Below are 19,693 nucleotides of genomic sequence, written 5' to 3' on the forward strand. Positions count from 1 at the left end.
AGGAACAATTTTGACACGGAAAAGGTTATTAAGCCTTGGAATGGGCTGCCCAGGGAAGGGGTTGAGGCCCCATCCCTGGAGGGATTTAAAAGACGGGTTGCCATAGTGCTGAGAGACATGGGTTAGTGATGGTTTTTATCAGAGTTAGGTTGATAGTTGGACTGGATGATCTGAAAAGTCCCTTCCAACCTGGACAATTTTATGATTCCATGATTCCATGCAACTGCAATTACCTCCTCCCTGCAGCAGTCAGGGCACAGCTCTGTGGTGTTGGTGTTGAGCTGCCCCATACGGAGCTGCAGGCACCAGATCTCCTCAGCCCCTGGGGAAGCGCAGCGGGGCCAGAGCCGGTTCCGCGCCCGTCTTGGCCAACGGGGGAGCCAAGGTGGGACCCCCCAGCAGGGACCAGGTGCCCAACAGCACACATGGGGGGAAAGCCTCTACTCCAGGTTAATATAAAATATAAACAAAGCTTGTTTGAGACAAAGCAGAACATACAAGGAGCCAGACTAAGTTGGTTTTAAACTGCAAGAGGGGAGATGGAGCTGAGCTGTGGGGAAGAACTTGTTTGGTGGGAGGGTGGTGAGAGCCTGGCCCAGGCTGCCCCGAGAAGCTGTGGCTGCCCCATCCCTGGAGGGGTTCAAGGGCAGGTTGGAGGGGGCTTGGAGCAACCTGGTGTGGTGGGAGGTGTCCCTGCCCAGGGCAGGGGGTGGCACTGGGGGGGCTTTAAGGTCCCTTCCAACCCAAACCACTCTATGACTCCATGATGACAGAAGCCTTGGCTGGGTAAGACCAAGAAAACAGAAAATTTGGGTTCCAAAGCCATTGTTTTGGCCAACGAGCTGCTGAGATGAGTCACTGAGCTGGGGGGCCCTGAGCCCAGCCCTGCACTGCCCCTGGGGTGGTCTGTACGAAGGGATGTGGCCTCTCAGTCACAGAGGTGTTAGAGGCTGCCCTGGAAGAGAAGCCCAGCCCAGCCAGAGCTAGGGTGGAAGAGCGTGTGTAGCACTGGAAAGCAAGAAAGTGAACAGGGAAAAATGGTAGTTTTTCTGTATTTAATCAGCTTCAGATCATTCTCAGTTCAGTTTTGTTTGCTTTTCTTTAAAAAGAACACCCGTTGGTGTTCAAAAGCTGCTGCTTCAAGTCATTCTCTGTATTTGAACCTTCACTAAAGCACAGTAAGAACGTTTCAGCATCTCAGAGGGATCTCGGGCAGGAGCAGCTGGGGGTGACTCCAGAAGGATGTGGCCAGGCCCCTGCTGCAACGTCCCCACCACACCTGGAATTCTCTGAGGATGTGGGGATTTTTGTGGATTGCCTTCTGTTTCCCCGGGGGGGCTGGACTTCCCAGTTACCTCTGGTGGGTCACAGCCTGCTGCCGTGGGCAGGGCTGCCCTCGTAGACCAGCATGCTGTCCAGGAGGGCCTCCTCCTCCTCGTAGCTGCTGTTCTCCAGCTCCGTGGCCGCAGGGCACAGCTCCTGGTTGCACCACCTGAGCAGAGAACGCAGCTGGTTTGTCCCAGCCCATTACACACACACTGGGGGTCTGCCCACTTCGGATCCCCCTCAGCGCTGGGAGAACGGAGGATCCCCACCGCAGGGAAAAGCCATGATGCTGACAGCAACCCACCCCAAATGCAGTTTGTCTCCAAAAAGTTTGGGTCTCACGGTGGCAGGGGGTCAGATCGCCCACGGAGGCAGCACAAAGCCTGCTGCATTCCACAAGAAATCACCTAAAACACTTAGGGGAGGAGAAGGCTGTCACTTACCTCCGAGCAGCGGAGATGTCTGTGGGGGAAGCAGCAGGCCGAGCTGCATGTTCGATTAACAGAGCTCCTGTGGAAGAGCAAGAAATACCAGTGTTCTGGGCTCTGCCTTTAAGGGAGGAAGGGGCTTGTGGAAAGTGGGTGGTGGCTACTTCTCAATAGCACTTGCCAGGCCGAGCCTGGAGCCCAGAAACCCCCCGCCCCCTGGGCTGCATCCCCAGCAGCGTGGGCAGCAGGGCCAGGGGGGGATTCTGCCCCTCTGCTCCGCTCTGGGGAGACCCCCCCAGTGCTGCCTCCAGCTCTGGGGCCACCACCAGCAGAAGGACATGAAGCTGTTGGAGCGGGGTCAGAGGAGGCCCTGGAGATGCTGGGAGGGCTGGAGCCCCTCTGCTGGGAGGGGGGGCTGAGAGAGTTGGGGGCGTTCAGCCTGGAGAAGAGAAGGCTCCGGGGAGACCTTGGAGCCCCTTCCAGTCCCTCAAGGGGCTCCAGGAGAGATGGGGAGGGACTCTGGATGAGGGAGGGGAGCCCTAGGAGGAGGGGGAAGGGTTTGACCCTGCAAGAGGGGAGATGGAGCTGAGCTGTGGGGAAGAACTTGTTTGGTGTGAGGGTGGTGAGAGCCTGGCCCAGGTTGCCCCGAGAAGCTGTGGCTGCCCCATCCCTGGAGGGGTTCAAGGGCAGGTTGGAGGGGGCTTGGAGCAACCTGGTGTGGTGGGAGGTGTCCCTGCCCAGGGCAGGGGGTGGCACTGGGGGGGCTTTAAGGTCCCTTCCAACACAAACCGCAACCATTCTATGAGTCTATGAACATGGGGACCGAGCTTTCTTTAAATCTCCACCCTTTACCCCAAAGGTGTGAAACCATTCTAGGACTGATTCCCAGCCCTCTCTTGGTCTGAAATCCATCATTTCTGTCTTTCCCTCTACCTGTGTAGACCCTTGCCAGGCTGTAGGAGAAGTCTCTTGCTGCCAGCTCCATGGTCAGTGCCCCCTTTGCACCAGCTGCCTGTGTGAACCGAGCGAGGCTGCTGATGGCATCCTGCATTTGCTTCACGGCGGGTTCCAGTTTGGCAGAGCTGGAAGCCAGCTCCAGCTTTTTCTGCAAAGAAAACAATCACAGGAAAAATTACAGCGTTATTTACCTTCTGCCAGGAAACGGGGCTGGTGAACTCCTGAGCACACCCAGCAACGACGAACCAAACGCTGAAATCACGGTGGCTGTAACTGCGCTGCTGTCGGGAGAGTGAGCAGAGCGTGGCAGCAGGAAAGGGGACGTGCCCGAAAGGAAACTCCGGCCTTGCCTTCGGGATGGGGAATTCCTGGCAGCCAGACCCAGCGCTGGCTGTTTCCCCGCTGTTTCCAGCTGATCACATCCCCACTTCTAATTCCATACCTGCATCAGGTTCTAACTATACGTGACTTCCCAGATTCTAATTTATGTGACCTCACCAGCTTTTTGTATTTTCACTTCCATTTGGATGGACAGCCAGACTCTGTCCAGGCAGGAAAATTCAGATTTAAAGGAGCTTTTCTCTGAAAGTGAAAACTGTAGAGAGGTTGGTGCTGGTCTCTTCTCACAGGTAATTAACAATAGAACAAGAGGGAACGGCTTCAAGCTCCAACAGGGGAGGTTTAGACTGAACATTAGGAAGGAATTTTTCACCGAAAGAGTGGTTGGGCATTGGAACAGGCTGCCCAGGGAGGGTGGCTTTTTGTATTTTCCCTTCTATTCAGATGGACAGCCAGACTCTGTCCAGGCAGGAAAATCCAGATTTAAAGGAGCTTTTCTCTGTAAGTGGTGTCAGTGGGAAAAGCCCTGGGACTGGAATGGCTCTCTTCTGATGGTCACCTGGCATTTAATGGTGCCTAAAAGCTTCCCCTGGTTGAGCTAAGCTGCTGTTTCTCCAGACACCTTGTGAAAACACAAGCGATGCTCTGCCCAGGGTCTAAAATCGTTGCTCTTTTGATGCGACGTGCCCACGGCTGCCCGGGTGCAACCAGCAGAGCCTGGCCTTTCGTCTGTGCTTCCTGTGTTATTCCCTCTTACGAGGGATCCAGCGAGGAGAGTGTGCCTTCTGCACAGAGCTGCCAGGCTGGGGTGACAGCCCTGAAGTCCCCCAGGCAGAGGGGCAGCTGGCTGTCACCCACGGGGCCGTCACCGACTCCCAGCCCCCGTGTCCCCCCCCCAGCACTGCCCTGCCCTCGTCGGTGCCCCGTGTGCTGCCCTGACATCTCTACACTACTCAAACCCGCCTCCTGTGACATCTTTACACTAATCAGCCCTGTCTCTCTGCAGCAAAACTAAAGGATTGCCTTGGGTGGAACGGCAAAAAGGACCCGGTACATATTTAAGTAGCGTAGCAGGTGGTAGGAGGTGCTCTCCATTAATTAGTCTCATTTGCAGCTTATTTACGAAGCTGAAGCCTGTAAGTATCTTCTGCGCAGAACTAATTTTTTTATGGTTTTTGAGGCTTTCAGTGCTGAAGTGATCAGGCAGCTCCTTGTGCTACAGGAGAACACACAGCTTATGGCACAGCAGGACCCTGACTGCCCCAGCAGAGCCCGGTGTGGTGCTTCCTGCAGCGGGTCTGCGCCTCACACCTCCTGCCTCACCACTGCCCTGGGGTCTCTGCCCGGGAATGCAAGAAAAACACCCTCCTCAATGGACCCTGCTCTGTGCTCCGGGCAGAGCGGTGCATAAATACTCCCAGCATATGCTCTACAAATACAAAACCCATCATCGTTACAGCGGTTAGGTCTGGTGCCAAGATAAAGTCCAAAGAAACACCCCTCCCCGCCCCCCCAAGCCCACAGAATGCTAATAAGATGTTTTAAAAGTAGCTCGGAGCTTGTTGCTAACGAGGATCAAAGACCCCCAAAAGCATAAATGTGTTCCCTGCAGCTTGGGTGGAAGCCACATCACCCCGGTCTGCGCTAAGGGCTGGGGCACCAAGGTCCTGCTCTGCCTTGCTTTTTAAGGGTTAAAGACCTGGAACTATAAAATATAAAAGCATCATTTTAACCTTAAGGAAAAAAAAGACATTGTATTCTCTTTGCTCCCAAATAAATTACACTCTTTCTTACACTCATTCCTTTCCTAACCAAAAGCAGTGAACCTTCTGAAAGACCAAGCCAGGTTCTTCCACCCCCTGCCCTGCCTTTGGGAGGGAGCAGAGGCACAAGTGGCTCCTGTTTTCCCCCCCCTCGGTGTTGATCTGCTCCGGTTCTCGTACGGTGTAACTGAGCCCCCCCTCAGTTATTGGCATCGCTCTGCCCCTCGCACCCTTCTTGTCTGGCTGAAATCATCAGAGCAAAAGAGATGTAGAGCTCTGGTTTTTCCGATTCCTTCATTTTTTTACTGGGGGATTTGAAGATGCTGCTCATTTGTTTGCTCTCATGAGATACCGAGCAAGGTTGTCAGAATGGGTTTCACTTTAAAGATTAATCGTGAGCATTTAAAAATACAGCACCAGAGAGAACATCTAAACGGGGCGAGAAGCCCAAGTGTCATATTAACGCCTCACAACAAACACGTAGTCTCACTTCATTAACCTAGATTTATTTCCTGTGTTAAAATTGTGGTTGTGGTCTGAAAAGGACCTGAAAACACCATCACGTGCCTTAGATTGTAGGGCTGATGTACAGCCAGAGTCTGAGCCCTCCGCAGTCACTCCCAAGGCTGAGAGCTGGTGCTGAGCTCTGCGAGGCCAGTGCTCAGAAACCCCCCTGCACCGCGCGTGGCCAGGCTTCCTCTGAAGTGACTGAAATGCCATCACCAAGTAACTCCCCGGTGCCATTTCAGAGTCACTTCTCAGCTTGTAATTGAATTCTAAACTGCACCCGATGCTCTGGCTCAAGATTCCAGCTAATAAAGTTTTAGTGTAATATGAAACAACTGCCCGGGTGCAGTATCCACCCGAGCTCCCAGCACGGCTGAGCCGGAATCCAGGGCTCCCTCTCACTCTTCTCCCACTGTGTTCTCCTGAGATTTTGCAGACTAATTACCTCTGGACAGGCTGGTTTGGAACAAACTTGCCCTGTGTAAATTCAGCTTCTCATAATCACATTGTGCAAGGCTGAGGAAGTTCTCCCTATTTCCCTTTTCCTGAGGATAATGACCACATTGGGCTCCTGCTCCTAGATGACAGCACGGCAGAAGGCATCCCACACAGGAGAGAAGGCAAAACAGGGGGCAGGGGAGTCGGGGGGGGAGGTTACCCTGAGATATGACCTTCAGAGAACAAAGTGCTTTGCTGCGCTAACAAAGTACCAGTGCTGCTCTCTCCAAAGCAGTCTGTCACCGGGCACAAATCCTGCAAACCCAGAGCATTGATGGACAAACATAAAATCGATTGTAGGAGTTTTGTGTGCATCAATAAAAAGGAAATGGATTGGAGCAGTAAAAATCCCTTTATGAAGGGCTAAATTATTTCCACACCAGTGCAGAATGGGAAGGATGTTTCAAAATGAGCCAGACTCCCGAGACCAAAAGAATCTGGACACCAGGAGGTCAAAAAGGAGTTTGTTTATCACCTGTGAGTGAAACCCTGACTCTTGTGCAGAAACTCAGCATGTTTCTGCAGCCTGATGCTGCAGAGGCCCTCTGCAGAAATCCCTCCCAGTCTGTCTTCCCAGTGCCTGGGGGCCGAAGGCACAAGGGAAAAGCTTTCCCGTGTATCCAAGAGAAATTTGCCAGCTCTGATCTATCACATCCAGGGGCCGTGCATCAACACCGCTCTCCCAGCCCAGCCCTCGCTGCGAGGACACAGGGGCAGCCCCACTGTGACAAGAATGGCAAATGCAACGGCACTTACTGGAATTTGGAGACCTTCAAAGCCAGTGCTGGCTTGTTCACCCTCCTGTCTCATATCCAGCATGATTTGTGGGAGTGCAAGAGCAACGATGAGCTTGTTAATTAATAAATCTCGATAGCTGGTGTTACTGCTGTGCAGGTACCTGCTCTGAATCACGTCGCTGTGTTCTTTAATGCTTTTCTGATGATGCAGTTATTAAGGAGCTGGAGGGGCCCTCTCAGCTCCACCAGCGTGGAGCTCCAAGGACTGCAGCGTGGCACCTTCGTGGGGCGATCGGTTAAATTAGCTATTAAGTGTAAGACTGTGGACCGGCTTCTTTCCAGGTTATTTTTAGAGCCTGCCACCCGCTCCTTTCCTTCTCCACTCCTGTTGCCTCCAGTGTCAGACGCTGCTGCTGCTCACCCACAGCCAGACCAACTGGCTTTTTAATTAGCAGGTGTGCTCGGTCCTACTGCTGAGCAGACTCGGGGTTCTCGTCTGGCAGTCTGGCTGTTTGAGGTATTTTTCCTTTATCAAAAGCTGTCTGAGAGGATGGTAAGAAGACACTGATCTCTGGAGGTGAGAGGTGCTCTGTACAGAACACAGCTGAGGTGGGAGGTGGAAATGTAGAAGCAGACAACTGCAGCCTCTGGTGAGGAGGAGCCAGGCTCTTGCTCATGTGTTTTTGAAAGACCTCTCCAGCGGGCAACACTGCAGGGAGTGCAGGACCCAGACCTTTAGTGGGAGGTGTCCCTGCCCAGGGCAGGAGGGTTGGAACTCCATGATCTTTAAGGTCCCTTACAATCCAAACCATTCTATGATTCTATGATTCCTTCCCTTCTCAGGGGTCTGGATGAGAAAGCAAAGGCTTTGCATAGTCACCTCCAGCTGCCCTGGATCCCCTCACTCTACCTGGGCTAATGTCATCTGGATTAACAGCCTAATCTCCCAGAGAATACCCTCTGATATGCTGGTTATGCCCTTCAGGCTGGTTCCTGTCTCCCTTTACAGGACATATTGAGCCAGTTGATGCTCATTTACCTTCATGAAATTCTGAGCTGCTTTGAGCTCTCTGTGACTGTCTGTCATCTGAGCACCTTCAACAGAGCAGCCTGGTGGTAAAGGCAGGGAATGGCACACCTACAGAGGCAGCCATGGGATTCCTTTGGCTCTTTCCACCTTTTCAGTGGGAGTAAAAATAGAAAGTCATAATGCAGTAGGCAGCCCTAGTGAAGGTTTAATATTCAGCAGCCTTGTGGTGTTTTTCCAGCTAAGAAACAAACCCACAAAATTATTTTGGATTCAGGAAGGTGACTCTCTCACATTAAAAATATACTTATATTGGGACCTGTCATGAGGAGCTCTGACAATGCAAAACTCTTCACTACTGAGATGAAAGAGTCTGCATTTTTTGCAGCACACACAAGGATCCCAAAAGTAGCACTACCTGCGCTCTGCTCTTGTAAGTGCTATTTCAAGTGCAGAATTGTGAGACACCTTCTGAATACTTGTCTAAAGCTTTCAATTTGGTGGTATTCCCTACCAGTCTCAGCTGGGAGCACAAACAGCAAGTAAGACTCTGCCAAGGTGGGCAGATCAGGCTGCCCAACGCTTTGGATGTGGGCTCACCTGCACTGTGGAGAAGAACACAGCCATCGCCTGCCCTTGACTCTTGGTGAGGGACCGCAGGACATCCAGTGACAGGATATTTGTTGTTCCCTCCCATATGGACAGCACCTGGGGGGTAGAAGAGACCATGGAAGAGCACAAAGGAGCCTTTTGGAGTGACTGCAACGAAGGGGAAAGTCAAGATACAAAGACATGGGGCAGAGCTACAGGCTATCAAGAATATCTCCAGCGATGTGTTGCCTCACCACCGGTGGAAAGGAGTGGTGGTGATGAGAGGAGCCCAGCTCCATTAGTGGGACAGGACACAACCCCAGCACCAGGAACAAACCCCCTCCCCTCCCTGGTGATGACTGGGCTCAGCAGGAGTCTGGGAAGGACTGTGCTTGTCTTTGTCTCTGTAGGCAATCACAGAGGACTGGGGAGGGGATGAGGTGACACACCGGAGTTTCTCCTGCTTCTCCTGCTGTTTTCTTACCAGGGTATCGCGGAGTATGACTGGCAAGCCTGTGTCCTCCATGTAACCTTGTCCTCCAAAACTCTCCATTGCCTCAACAGCAACAGCAGAAGCCTGCAAAATGCAGACAGCTGACATGATCCACACTGCACAAGGGGAAAGAGCGGCCAGAAACCTCTAACGTCACCCAGCGGTTCCTGCTGCGATGGGACTGACTGGATCCCCCTGATTTGCTCTGGCAGGTTGCTCATCATGGAGGAGCAGCTCAGGGAATGCAGACTGAGTAACACCCAGAGAGGACCTGCAAGAGCAGCCAGACCTTGGGAGGAAGATCCGGGGAGAGTCTGTCTCCATACAGCCCTCTCCAGGTAAGGATAAACCCAAGGTTTGCTTGGTACGCGGGAGGACAAGTCTTTGGTCCAGGAAAGTCTTCACTTTCTACTACCCTGTGGTGAGTAAGCTTCTGTGTGTTTCAGCTGAGGACAATCAGGGGGAGACAGACCCCTGAAGGCTATTAACACCTTCACTTTTATTTATTTCTAAGTAGGAGAAAGAGAGTCCCTGTGGCTCAGTGCTCCACCTTGGTCTCAGAGCTGCCTCACTGCTGGTATCCCCTGCCACCGCGCTGCCCTTGAAATTGGCCGTGTTAATCACTCCGTTAATCATTGCTCTTTCCAGCTAATGTTGCTAACGTGCCATGCAGCCCCATTAATCAAACTGGTCGATCCGTACCTGCTTCCCAGTGTACAGTTTGGCCACTGGTACCAGCAGCCTCAAGAGAAGCTGGTCTTGCTCGCTTGCCTTGTTGGTTTCTGCAAGTCCGAGCAGCCGAACGGTCTCCATGAGCAGAAGAAATGCCCCTCGTACCTGCACCTGCAAGCAGAGAAGGGGAAGCTTCACTGGCAAGAGATCTTTGACTTGGGCTGATTCCAGCCTGGTCTGCTGAGATGTCATGAGGCTGTCTTGAAGGGATGCACTATACTGGGACCTGGACAAAATGCCACCCTGGCCCGTACAGCCCCACAGCTTCAGAGACAAAGACCCGACCAGCCAAGGCACACAGCATGAAATACTAAAGGCAGTCTGGAGCTGCCTCTCTGGGACACTGCAGCCTGGTGTGAGGAAAGGGGCGACGGCACTCCATCAGACCTACTTGGAACATTACCAAAGCTCCTCGCAGGCATCCCGCTCACGAGTCCACATCCTTTCCATGGATAAGGCACATGAGAACACACATCTGATGGTCAACCTCTGAGCACCATGGCCTACAAGGTCTTTGACAGATTTCTTGCTGAGCAACTTACTTCCTGGCAGGGTGCGATTGAGGAAGCACCGGGATACGAAGCCTACATAGCTCAAGGAGCTGGGAAAAGGCTCAAGGAGCTGGGACTCTTTATCCTGGACAAGTGAAGACTGAGGGGAGACCTTATTTATGTTTATAAGTTTCTAAAGGGTGGGTTGAAGGATGTTGGAGCCAGACTCTTTTCAGTGGTTTCCAGCAATAGGACAAGGGGCAATGGGCTCAAGCTGGAACATAGAAAGTTCCATTTAAATATGAGAAAAAACTTTTTTACGGTGAGGGTGACGGAGCAGTGGAACAGGCTGCCCAGGGGGGTCGTGGAGTCCCCTTCTCTGGAGATCTTCAAGACCTGCCTGGATGCAGTCCTCAGTAATGTGCTCTAGGCATTCCTGCTTTAGCAGGGGAGTTGGACCAGATGATCTCTAGAGGTCCCTTCCAACTCTGACAATTCCGTGATAGCACCTGGCCTTTCTTTCAGAGGTGGAGTTCTGGCCAGAGGCTGAGAGATGCTGGAGCTCTGAGTTACATTTGACAGATGTTGACCACTTTCCCTGTCCCCCACCTTGCAAGAAGATTTTTAAATACTGATTTAAAAATGTGCATGAAGCTATTGCAGCCCAAGGGCAAGCGTTGGTGCTACACAGCTTAAGAAAAGTAGTGCCTGGCTGGGTGAGAGGAGGAGAACTGTGTGCTGCCTTTTTGAAGTTTTAGAAGGGGTGGGAAGCCACCTGTGGATTTAGCGAGCTGCTACAGTTCAGCTTTGTGGCAGAAGCATGAGACATTCTGCAGTGAGTGAAGGCCCACATGTGAAATTCCTCCCAAAGGGGCCCAGGGCTGGAGTAGCAATCCCTGCCGCTCTCTCTTCCACTGTCTGTTACTGCATCAGGTGACATTCACATCTAGAGGCTGTTCTCGAGCTTGGGGTCTTGTGGTGACAGTGCTGTGCAGGTACAAAGTGAGGACATATTGTCTCAGAAGCTAAAGTGCATGGTGCCTCCTCAGGAAATCTTCAAGCCTGCTGGGAACAGTGGGAACAGCCCATCTCCTGGTGCTCAAGCTGCCAGGGAAGTTGGACAAGTCTGTATTAGTGTTGGACAAGAGTCTGACCATTGCAGTTGAGGAGAGTGTGGTGTCACACTTGGTCTCTGATGGTAATGACCCATTTCAGAGTTCAGGGCACACAGTAGGTGCATGCATGAACTTTGGCACTTCTCTCAGAATAGCTCCCAGGTAAGTGTTGTTTCAGATAACCTGAAGTCCAGCAGAGAAGGTGGGTCTCTCATCAGCTCAAGTCCCACTAGAACATGGCAGTCCCCCTGCTGCATACAGCTGACTGGAGCAGGGACAGCCTTCTACCTCTGCCAGTTGCCCATAGAGGCAGGCTGGCTGTGCTCGTTACCAGCTGAGGATCCCTGCCCTCTTTCCTCACCAACAGCCTCAGCTGGCTCCAAAAGCCTTACCTCCATCCGGGCTAGCGTCTGCATGTGTAGGGGATGGTCCTTGAGGAGCTTCCCAAAGGCAACCCGCTTACGGGCGTACTCCCTGCTCAGGCTGATCATCCTAGAGAGAACACAGCCAGGAGAGAAGGCAGTTAGACCAGGAACCTTCCACCTCTGACCCTGCCCTTCCAGCCACCCCCATTGGAAGAACCCTGCTCAGCTGTAGCACTCCAGCCTCGGTCCCCCACCCACAGGCCAACCGTCTCCAGCACTGCTGGCTTCCAGACCTGCGCCTGCAAAGGCATTAGATGTCAATGGGCTGCAACGCCGAGCATTGCAACGTCCCCTTGTCCTGCTAAGCTGCTCCTTCAGCTCTGGGGGGGGTGTCTGCGCTGCCTTCACCTTCTCATGGAAGCCACTGCACCAATGACATTGTGGATCCGAGTTATGTTCAGCATGTTGGAGATGGAGGCCACTCCACGACCCTCTGCAGAGATCTGAAAGCATCAAGGAACCGATGTGAGTCTCTCACACAGCCTTGGAAGCTGACGTACAGCTAAGGGAAAGCTGTGTCAACAGACAGACATAGGCTGTCACTCCATCGGTCTGTCCTCAGGCACCACACAGATCTGCTTGCTTTAAAATACTGCTGTCTCATTTTAGCCAAACCTGTGGCATGACCAGAGAGGTAGCTTTGGAGACCACATCAGTAGGATCAGTTCTGGTCCCTGCCCCTTGTTCCTAGCTGCGTGCTGCACAGAACTGTCCCTCAGCTGGGCCACTGCAACTGGACTAGGGAAATAACCAGCCTAAAATGACTTTTTTTTTCTTTCCTCCCATCTTTTCCTGAGCTCTTGTCAGCTCTGTCACACACACAGCCCCACTGGTGAAGAACTTCTTCACTTGGTACCACTGCCAAAACCCTTGTGAGCACTCTGCCATGCCAAGCCAGCCCAGTCCCGAGAGGCAGGTGAATCCCTACGTACGAGCTCTGCTTTAGCTCCCTCCAGCCACAGCTCTGCTGTCGCCATCTGCCTCGTGCCCAACTTGTCTTTCAGCCTTTGCACTCGGATGCTGTTCAGCTTCCCCTCCTCGTCTCGAACCTTCAGGAAGAACAGGGACAGGCCGCTGGAACCCTGGGGCGATTAAAAAGGCAGGCAAAGAGGATTTGATTACAATGAAACGAGGAAGTAAAAGAACTTCTCCTTCTGCTCCTTCCCCAGGTTCCACCATCAAACAGACCTGTTTCACATGTCCTTCAGCATCCACTATCCTGGCCAGGGTTAATGTCACATCAGAATCAGCAGCTGATGTAAACCATTTAAAACCATAGAGGCGATATGTACCATCTGGCTGCTTCCTGGCCACTGTCTCGGTGCCGTTAGCTGCAGGAAAGGAGATTGTCTTAGCTTTATAGGAACTTCTGTATCAATCAATGCTGATTTTCGGTTTAAGCAGCAGCTCTTTTAAGTCACCTTTTGCTATCAAGAGGGAGTATGGATTAGCTGCTAATCTCTTCCATTGACCCTGGATAAGAAATGCAGCCAGAGTTAAGCACTGGAAAGGAAATATGCTCCCTTTAACTGTGAGCCTTTCCAGTGATTGCTGCAGACTGCCAGCTGGTAATGGCAGTGCTTTGTAAGCAGAAAGCACCTTGGTGTATAATCCACAGCCTCCACTTCTCTAGAAGATACCACGGCCAAGAACAACAAAGGGTGCTATGGAATCAGGAGTCCTGCAGTGACGCACAACCCTGGAGCTCCTGCTCCACAGCTGACCCTTTCACTTCTTCCACCAGGAAACCAACTGCAGCTTCATCCCATGGAGGCGACTGTCTCCACAGCGGGGTCCTTCCTGAGGTCTCTGGGCCCATCAGGCTATTAACTAATGTTAGCCAAGGAATAAAGGTTGAAGGTAAGAATGCTTCCTCAGTCCCAGCTGGGATGGGTCCGACTGTCTTCCTCAAGGTTTAGGTTACAGAGCTAGACATCAGTGTGTATCCTGTGCGAGGAACACAGCTCTGTGCCTGCCTGTGTCTGCTGCATGCGCCAGTGCACAGAAGCTGGGCCTTTTGGTGGTTAAAAAGGCAGAGCTATGCAGAGGATTTAGATGAGTTCTGCTGAAATTTCCTAAACCAGCCACCTGGGTTTATAAGTTCTCCACACACTTCGTTTTCTCAGTTCTTGCTAACATGTCTGGCTGCTGCTGCAGCTGCTCCCCACCTCAGAACACGTACCGACATCGGAGCCACCCCTGCGCTCGGTCATCCACTGGCCAGAGGTCCAGAACTTCTTGGGGTCACGGGATGTCAGATGGTCAAAAGGGTTTTTCAGAGATCCAGGAATACCTAGTGACTGTTTTGGGGGAGGGAAAAGAAACTAAGGTGATCATAACACAGTAGATTGAATTAGTCAGTTGCCTCAATTAACACTGGTGTGTCCTAGGCTCCGGACGGAGGGGCTGCAAGCAGGTGAGTGGGGCTCTGAGGGTCCTGCACTGCTATGAAACTGCCCAGCTCTACACGGCTGCTGGAGCACTGTGCAGACAGACAGATGGACAGACTTGTGCTGCAAAGGAGAGCACTGAGCATCCCTCCCTCCCTCCCTTGGATTTCTGCCCTGCTAGACATCTGGACAGAGAGCTTTCAAAACAGCTCGCGTGCCAGGGTATCAGCGTACATTCAGCTACGCTGGATGCCACCAGCACCAAAAGAGCTGCAGGAAAGAGGTAACTGCCTTAAGCTTTTCCTCTTTTTATTGAATTTGAATGCCCAGGGCTAGCTACTTTAGGGCTAGCTCTTCTCTGCATCCTGCATAGCCACTGACATAGTGCTAAGGGTGTCACTAAGATGCAGCATCAAACCTTCAGAGTGGTCTGAAGTCTTGCTACCTTGGTTAATTTACATTGGGTGTGGACCTGGCCCCATATATTTATCTGCCACTCCACACAGGGAATGAGAAAACAAACTATCTTGTAGTAAAAACACAGGGGACACCTTTCCAACTACCTGCAGTGCCACAGGTTTCATCTGCAGCAAAGGCCCCACTGTACACAGTGCTGTAAGTAAACAGAAAAGCCTGGGCACGGAGACTTTGTAGCTAAAGAAAAAAGGCAGTGGGAGACAGAGCTGAGTCACAGGGCAAGGAAAGGCCATGCCCGGAGCCAGATGGCAGATCAGCTCTCCTCCATCCTTGGCCAGTACTACGGTCCCTAACCAGCACTGCCAGGACGTGGGCTGGGCCCTCAGGGACCTGCTGAGCTCATACCTCAATGACTTTGGCTGCCCCATCAGTCATGGCCAGTGGACAGTTGAAACCTCCAGAGAAGCTTGAAAATAAGTACAGTTTGACAGCCTGATGCAGACGGCTGGGAAAAAAGAGAGTGAAAACAGACAGGTTACACAGTGGTTCAACAGCAGGAGGATAAAACATCTTGACCAGGAAGAGAGGAAAAAAATTACAGCCAAAACAGGTGAGAACCAGACCTCTCATTTCTGAGAGGGCAAAAACTGTTGCAGCCAGGAAGAGAGAAGAAGAGCAGCAGAGTTTCTCAGTCCCAGAGGGACTGCCAGTGTGCGGCTGGATGGAAGGCACTGCTCGCCAGCTGCTGCACATTAAGTGCAGTTTTTAAAAATAAGAAATGTGAGTACCTCCAGAGGCTGGAATACAAGGAAACTGCAAGCAAAATCCCAGATCTTTAGCTGTGTTACAACCAATGCATGTAAAGCTGGAGCAGTGTGGGGAACTGCCAGGCCCCAGAATGAGGAAGGTGACATCAAAGAATATTATGATCAACTGCAGGCTATTAGTTAGGGCTTATCACTGCTGATGTGGAACATTACAGCGGACAGACCCTGCTGTTCAGTACAGCAGTAGGTGTGCTTTTGTTCACACATCATCTGTTACCCATTATACAACAACAAGTTCAGTCCTACAGGATGCTGGATATGCCTTGCTAAGAATGGTGCTAAGATGCTAAGAATACCCAGGAAGGCATCAAGCCGTTCCCATTCTCCCCCAGTTACCTCCAGTTGGAGTATCTTCTGTCATAGGCCTCGGCTATCAGCCCCTCTTCTGCTGCAATCTCCTTCATCCTCCTCCAGGCCGAGCAGGTGACGATCTGATCCACCCGCTGCCCCCAGGCATCGTACTGCCGAAACACAGGGGGGTTCAACTCGCATTCCCATCCTAGAGGTCTGACCTGGGTTAGCAGACGGTTTCCAAACCTCTCCAGGTCCCGATTCACCTCCTCCAGTACCTGGGAAGCAACAAGAAGAGCCCTTCAGCACACCCCCGGAAGGCAAGGAGCCTCGGTCCTAGCTGGAAAGGCAGAGGACTGCCCATATTGTCCTGTAGTGCTGGTGGTCTCTTGCCACTTGGCCCTGCCATGCAGTCTGTAATGCAGCAGGACAGCTTGGCTCCTGGCCTCTGCTGGCACAGCTGTGCTCAGCTCTCACTTTTTTTCCCCCCCAAAAATCACTTTTTCAAGCTACTCCTGGCAGCATTTCTAGGTTTTACAGAAGACAGAAGCGTTTTTCTATCAGGGCTGAGAATGACACAGATGCACACGAGCAGGGGGGTTGGACGAGATGATCTCCAGAGGTCCTTCCAACCTCAGCCACTCTGTGATTTACTGCTGGAGAAGAATGCCAGGGGAAGAGCTGCCAAAACCGAAAAGCTTTCATCTGTATCGCAAAACTTCCACTGGGCTCAGTAGTTACCCACCTACCAGATTAGAAAAGGAGGGACGAAGCAACCATTTGAGCTTCAGCCTGGCACCCGGGGTCTCTAGATTCAAATTTCCACCCTGCCTCCAGCCTCCTGAACGGCCCTGGAGAAGGACTCAGGTGCCACGTTTCTGCCAGGCTTGGCTGAGCGAGACGGAGCAGCCTGTCCACAGCTAACGGAGGGAAACCGGCACCGCAGAGGAGTCAGTCATTCCAGCCCCCTTAGATACCTATTTTAAGGTGACAGGAACTGTCTTCTGCAACTGCTCTTCACTCTCTGTGGCCAAAGCTGAGGGAACTTGCCTAGAATTAAATAAGCCAACCTATAGATGATTAAAATAAAGCCAACCTCTAGCACTGTTGGACGCTCGTTAGCATAAATACAGCCAGGACTGTAATGGGGGTCACAGAAGTGCCTGATCTTTCATCAGAGGAATATTTTTTGCTGTTCTCTGCTCCCTCCAGAGATGCTCATTTCCTCCTCAATATAACAATCATGGAGGGGAATGCTGGAGTTGCTGGACCCAAAATGGTGCAATTATAAACCATATTAATTTGCTGCAAATGAAATACAAACACCGCTTCTTCCTTTCCCTGCTTCTCCCTGTATTGACTTTTCATTAACTGCATCCCGTATGATTGATTGTCTCATCACTCTGCCGTTCAGTGAGTGTAATGAGGATCCAACACACACTGTCCAGTTACTACTGTAGAAATCTCCATCCTCAGACCAGCCAGTTTGCCTTCAGGTGAACGGTGAAATAGTGTTAAAAACCACAGAACAAGGCAAAAACATGTTCGAGAGCCCTGTTGCTCACGCCGCGCTCCTGTTTGCTCTCGGTGAAGCTCAGCTGGGATGGGTGTATGCCTCCAGTGCTTATTGGATCTTGACAAGAATTTGAAGGTTGTTTTAGAGGCATAACCTGAGAGTCCAAAGTTCGTTAACTTTGCTGATCCCTGAAGCGCAAGAACCTTTGAACTGTGGAGCTGGTAGGTTTTTGTGGGCAGAAGAATGTGAGTTCAGCAAACGGGTCTCTTGGTCAGCACACCGCAGTGAACCCAAACAGTCCCTTCACCTCATCCACCATAAAAAAAACCCAACCCTGACTCACTAGCTCTGAGCTCCTGCCCTGTCTACACACAGCCTTACAAACCAAGTTACCCAAGTGAACCTGTTTATTTCCGAGAGAAAAGAACAAAATCAGAGCTCCTATGTTTGTGACTGCTGAATGTGACAGGAGCCTGGGCGCTTCATATGGAGGGGCCATCTGTAAACCATCAGGGGCAGGGCTGAAACCACAGCCCAGCAATATGTGCACTATCTGCTGGATGGTCTCATTCACCCTGATCAGTCCTTTGATTTCCCAAGGATGAATATGTTGGAAATGTGCAAATTATTGCACATTATGAGTGCAAACAGATGGTCCTATATATTAAAGGACATATTTTCCAGAGGATCACAGACCAGCAGATATCTCTCCACAGCGGTGCCCAGAAAAAGCAGGTGCTTTCTTCTGTGTTCTCCACAAATTGCCTTCAAAGAAAGAAATCTTTTGCCCCATTCCAGGGAAATGTTTGTGTTCACCACTGGGCACAGGTGAATTCTGCAACAGGAATCAACCTCCAGCACGGTGTCTGCTGCAGCAGGACGGACAAAGCTCCATCTGTTGCTCTTTTCCTGGAGAGGAAGGTGATGGTACTGAGAGCTGGCTCTCTGGATGCTGCGTGGAGCAGAGAGCAGCCTGCCTCTCCCTTTCAGCCGTGAGGCAACACTGCCCCACGGGGACCAAGCACAGAAATGTTAAGGGAGACACTGCTGATTCCCTGCTAGATTCTGCAGGTGCTTTGTCTCTTTGAGGAAGGAGTGGGGACCAGTTCTGTGCCTTGGCAAAAGACATCACCTATCCTTTTATTCTTCTGGAAATCTAAATCGTGCTTCTTCCAAAGGTGGAGATTCAGAGCAAGATCTTCATGGCTGCTCAAAGGCGTCCTCCTTTTCCCCCATCTTCTCTTCTGGCAAGAAGTCCAAAGTGGTGCTTAGGGAGGCCTCATTCCCGTCTTTTGGGATGGCAGTGACAAAAGTGAGCTCCCAATGCTGCCACCACTCTTATTACCCCATGTCTGCAAGGCCTCACAGGCCTGGAAAGCAGGCAGTGGCAGGAAGAGCATCACCCAAAGGCAGGTTCTGCCCTTCTACTCACCCAGTGACTTCACGGGTCATTGCTTCTGCTGGAATAACTCATGGAGAGGTCACACTGCTCCACGAGACCTGGTCCTTGAAAAGTGGGAAACAGTTTTGGTCCTTGGGGTGACAGCAAAGGACAGACAGCAAGATGAGCTGCCTCCTCCCAGGGGTTCCTATAGGACTGGACCCACAGCTCAGGGCCTTCCCCCTCCTCTCTGCACCCCTGCATCCGTACAGAGCCTTCCCCATCTGAAAATCCACCCAGAAAAGCCAACAACCTGTGCTGAGAACAACCCAAAGGGCCTTCCCATCCTCTTGAGTGCTGAGAGTAGCCCTCTTTCCTGGGGGGAGAGGAGTGGGAAAGCACAGCAGAGTTTGCAAGCACCTTATTTTTTTCCCTTTTTCTGAAATTTCCTACCCTGGATGACCAGGCAACCAATGCCAGCACTCACAATCCCAAAACCACACTCATGTTGCAACTCCCAGACCAGCCCCAGGAGTCTACCAAGCCCTTTCTATTTCTGTTTATGTCCTGCCAGTATTTTTCACCCCTGCACTGATTCAAAGAAAACAAGTTTTAAACAATGCTGAGCAATTCCCCCCCCCCCAGTTAAATGCCTGAAGGCACAAAAGGGCTCGAAGAAATGTTCGAATCACAGTCATAAACAGTGACCTAGACAGAACTGTAGTGTGTACGCACAGAAACACAAAGACACAGGCCAGACCTTGGGAGGAAGGTGCGTTTTCAAGTAACTCTGAAGCAAAGCATCCTCCAGATACTGGTTCCCGGTCTCGGGCTGCTCTTGGAAGAGGTTCTCGGTTTCTCTCCTTGTGAGGGGCATTTCCAGATCTTCTAACACTTGTTTCTCCTGCGCGCCGACCTGTTGCCCCTGCCCCGCGGTGGTGTTGATTCCTTTGTCGCTCGGGGGTTGGCACCTCTCCCAGAGACGAGGCAGAAAGCCACCTGACTGCCAGGGCTTGCAGGTAGCACTGGATCTCCACCAAGGCAGGCGACAGGCAAACATGATCTTGCAAAGCCCTTTCCTGTTTCACGCCGACGGCGCTCACCTCCAGACCCTTCCTCAGTTGACAGCAGCACCAATCCTGTTTGGTTTTAATGTTGTGAAGTTATTCTTTTAAAAAAAAAAAAAAAATCAATGTCTTCTCTCCTCCCTCGGGGAGGAGTCTCCAGCAGCTGTTGTCAACTGAAGTAGGGAAAAGGTCTTTGGAAAGAGACCAGTAAACAGCCTGGAAAAACACAAGTGCTCAGAAAACACTGTGTCCCTCCCAGAGAATCCATTGCAAACGGCCAGACTGACATTTCCAGAGCTGGGGGAACTCGGAGGGACGGGGGTGTTCCCACCAGCACCCCTTAAATTGCCTGGGATAATAACAGGGTAGAGTGAG

The 19,693-nt window shown here is 51.7% G+C and overlaps 2 protein-coding genes across 2 annotated transcripts in view; one reads left to right on the forward strand and one right to left on the reverse strand.

Moving 5' to 3' along the window:
- Window positions 1-1,040: 1,040 nt before the first annotated feature.
- Window positions 1,041-19,466, reverse strand: LOC106888081 (acyl-CoA dehydrogenase family member 11-like). The gene is made up of 14 exons (XM_014942132.1): window positions 19,012-19,466; window positions 15,400-15,632; window positions 14,642-14,741; window positions 13,612-13,729; window positions 12,618-12,760; window positions 12,362-12,511; window positions 11,778-11,872; window positions 11,397-11,496; window positions 9,369-9,509; window positions 8,658-8,750; window positions 8,183-8,290; window positions 2,688-2,859; window positions 1,770-1,836; window positions 1,041-1,492 (listed from the first exon to the last, which is right to left on the reverse strand). The coding sequence occupies exons 1-14, from the start codon at window positions 19,309-19,311 to the stop codon at window positions 1,366-1,368; spliced, it is 1,947 nt and encodes a 648-aa protein (XP_014797618.1). The 5' UTR covers window positions 19,312-19,466; the 3' UTR covers window positions 1,041-1,365.
- The window catches only part of HORMAD2 (HORMA domain containing 2), a 31,944-nt gene continuing 27,499 nt past the window's right edge, over window positions 15,249-19,693 (forward strand). The window contains exons 1-2 of the mRNA XM_014942241.1: window positions 15,249-15,260; window positions 15,993-15,999. The gene's annotated coding sequence lies outside the window, so the exon portion shown is untranslated. The remainder of the gene's footprint in view (window positions 15,261-15,992; window positions 16,000-19,693) is intronic.

This window comes from Calidris pugnax, unplaced genomic scaffold, assembly GCF_001431845.1.
Source record: "Calidris pugnax isolate Ruff unplaced genomic scaffold, ASM143184v1 scaffold7, whole genome shotgun sequence".
In the NCBI taxonomy this organism is placed as follows: Eukaryota; Metazoa; Chordata; class Aves; order Charadriiformes; family Scolopacidae; genus Calidris; species Calidris pugnax.